The sequence below is a fragment of the Colobus angolensis genome, unplaced genomic scaffold, assembly GCF_000951035.1.
Source record: "Colobus angolensis palliatus isolate OR3802 unplaced genomic scaffold, Cang.pa_1.0 Scaffold140, whole genome shotgun sequence".
NCBI lineage: Eukaryota > Metazoa > Chordata > Mammalia > Primates > Cercopithecidae > Colobus > Colobus angolensis.
In genome coordinates this window covers 3,429,497-3,431,644 of record NW_012114489.1, presented here as the reverse complement: position 1 = coordinate 3,431,644, position 2,148 = coordinate 3,429,497, and the positions used below count along the sequence as shown (strand labels likewise).

Sequence of the window (2,148 nt, the reverse complement as noted above, 5' to 3'; positions counted from 1 at the left end):
GCAGATGGAATACCATAGCTTCCCCGGATGCTTCTCAGGATTTAACCAGAGGCCCTAACCCCGTTTGGACTCACTAATCAGTTCCATTTTCTTTGGGACAGTAATTAAGAAGGCTCTTCCTGGTTGATTACTTCTAGCTCACCACCTCTCAAACCTCCTGTCTCAGCCACATCTCTAATATAGGGTCTTGAGGGAAGGGTTCTTTTTTTTTTTTTTGGCTGAGCACAGGGGATTTTATTGATGGTACATGACAAGGTGGGGCTCCCTAGGCCCCTCCCCTCTTCAAGGGGTCTACATGGAAACTGAGGGGAGATTCAGTGTGGTGGGGGACTGAGTGTGGCAGGGACTCCCCAGCAGTGAGGGCTTCTCTCTTCCTCTTGTGCTCTCGCTGGGGCTGGTGGTTCAGGGGTCTTACTCCTTGGAGGCCATGTGGGCCATGAGGTCCACCACCCTGTTGCTGTAGCCAAATTCGTTGTCATACCAGGAAATGAGCTTGACAAAGTGGTCGTTGAGGGCAATGCCAGCCCCAGCGTCGAAGGTGGAAGAGTGGGTGTCGCTGTTGAAGTCGGAGGAGACCACCTGGTGTTCAGTGTAGCCCAGGATGCCCTTGAGGGGGCCCTCCGACGCCTGCTTCACCACCTTCTTGATGTCATCATATTTGGCAGGTTTTTCCAGACGGCAGGTCAGGTCCACCACTGACACGTTGGCAGTGGGGACACGGAAGGCCATGCCAGTGAGCTTCCCGTTCAGCTCAGGGATGACCTTGCCCACAGCCTTGGCAGCGCCAGTAGAGGCAGGGATGATGTTCTGGAGAGCACCGCGGCCATCACGCCACAGTTTCCCAGAGGGGCCATCCACAGTCTTCTGGGTGGCAGTGATGGCGTGGACTGTGGTCATGAGTCCTTCCACGATACCAAAGTTGTCATGGATGACCTTGGCCAGGGGTGCTAAGCAGTTGGTGGTGCAGGAGGCGTTGCTGACGATCTTGAGGCTGTTGTCATACTTCTCATGGTTCACACCCATGACGAACATGGGGGCGTCAGCAGAGGGGGCAGAGATGATGACTCTTTTGGCTCCCCCCTGCAAATGAGCCCCAGCCTTCTCCATGGTGGTGAAGACGCCAGTGGACTCCACGACGTACTCAGCGCCAGCATCACCCCACTTGATTTTGGAGGGATCTCGCTCCTGGAAGATGGTGATGGGGCTTCCGTTGATGACAAGCTTCCCGTTCTCAGCCTTCACGGTGCCATGGAACTTGCCATGGGTGGAATCATACTGGAACATGTAAACCATGTAGTTGAGGTCAATGAAGGGGTCATTGATGGCAACAATATCCACTTTACCAGAGTTAAAAGCAGCCCTGGTGACCAGGCGCCCAATACGACCAAATCCGTTGACTCCGACCTTCACCTTCCCCATGGTGTCTCAGGGATGCACTGGCGATGCAAAAGAAGATGCGGCTGACTCTCGAACAGGAGGAGCAGAGAGCCAGGGAAGGGTTCTTAAGAATGCCAGATCCCATTTGCTCCACATGCCAGTTAGTCCTGCCCACATCACACCAACCTAGCCAGCCAAGACACCTGAGCCCCTCACAGAGCCAAAAACCAATATGCCTGCCAGCATGACTAGGCCTCCCTTTCCTACACTCTATTCTTGCTCCCCTCAAATCCAATCAAAGCAATTCAGTTGAGGAACAAAAACATACTGAGGGTTTAAATTAGCTAGAAACGTGAAAGAAGTTGTATCATTCCAGTCAGGAGACAGAAATCAAACCAGTAATTTGAACAGGGAAAATATAATATAAAAAATCGTTAACTAGTAAAAGATGGTTAGGTACCAAAGGGGTAAAAGAGAACTCTAAAGAATACAAGAATAGTTTGTGACCATCCTGGCCAACATGGTGAAATCCTGTCTCTATCAAAAATACAAAAATTAGCTGGGTGCTGTGGTGGGTGCCTGTAATCCCAGCTACTTGGGAGGCTGAGGCAAGAAAATTGCTTGAACCTGGGAGGCAGAGGTTGCAGTGAGCCGAGATCACACCACTGCACTCCAGCCTGGGTGACAGAGCAAGACTCCATCTCAGGGAAAAACAAAAAAGAATACAGGAATAGCAAATAATGTAGTGAGAAGCTATCCCCTCTACGGCTG

At 51.4% G+C, this 2,148-nt stretch overlaps 1 protein-coding gene across 8 annotated transcripts; it reads right to left on the bottom strand.

Annotated features, from left to right (window-relative positions):
• Positions 1 to 202: 202 nt before the first annotated feature.
• Positions 203 to 1,489, bottom strand: LOC105506854 (glyceraldehyde-3-phosphate dehydrogenase). Of its 8 annotated transcripts, none has more exons than XM_011935135.1 (2): positions 548 to 1,489; positions 203 to 393 (listed from the first exon to the last, which is right to left on the bottom strand). In XM_011935135.1, exons 1-2 carry the CDS (start codon positions 1,417 to 1,419, stop codon positions 315 to 317), a joined length of 951 nt encoding a protein of 316 aa, XP_011790525.1. In that variant the 5' UTR covers positions 1,420 to 1,489; the 3' UTR covers positions 203 to 314. The 8 variants fall into 8 exon arrangements, with proteins under 8 accessions (XP_011790525.1, XP_011790526.1, XP_011790530.1 ...); XM_011935136.1 differs by having other exon boundaries at positions 203 to 552; positions 649 to 1,489; XM_011935140.1 differs by having other exon boundaries at positions 203 to 762; positions 934 to 1,485.
• Between the last annotated feature and the right edge of the window lie 659 nt (positions 1,490 to 2,148).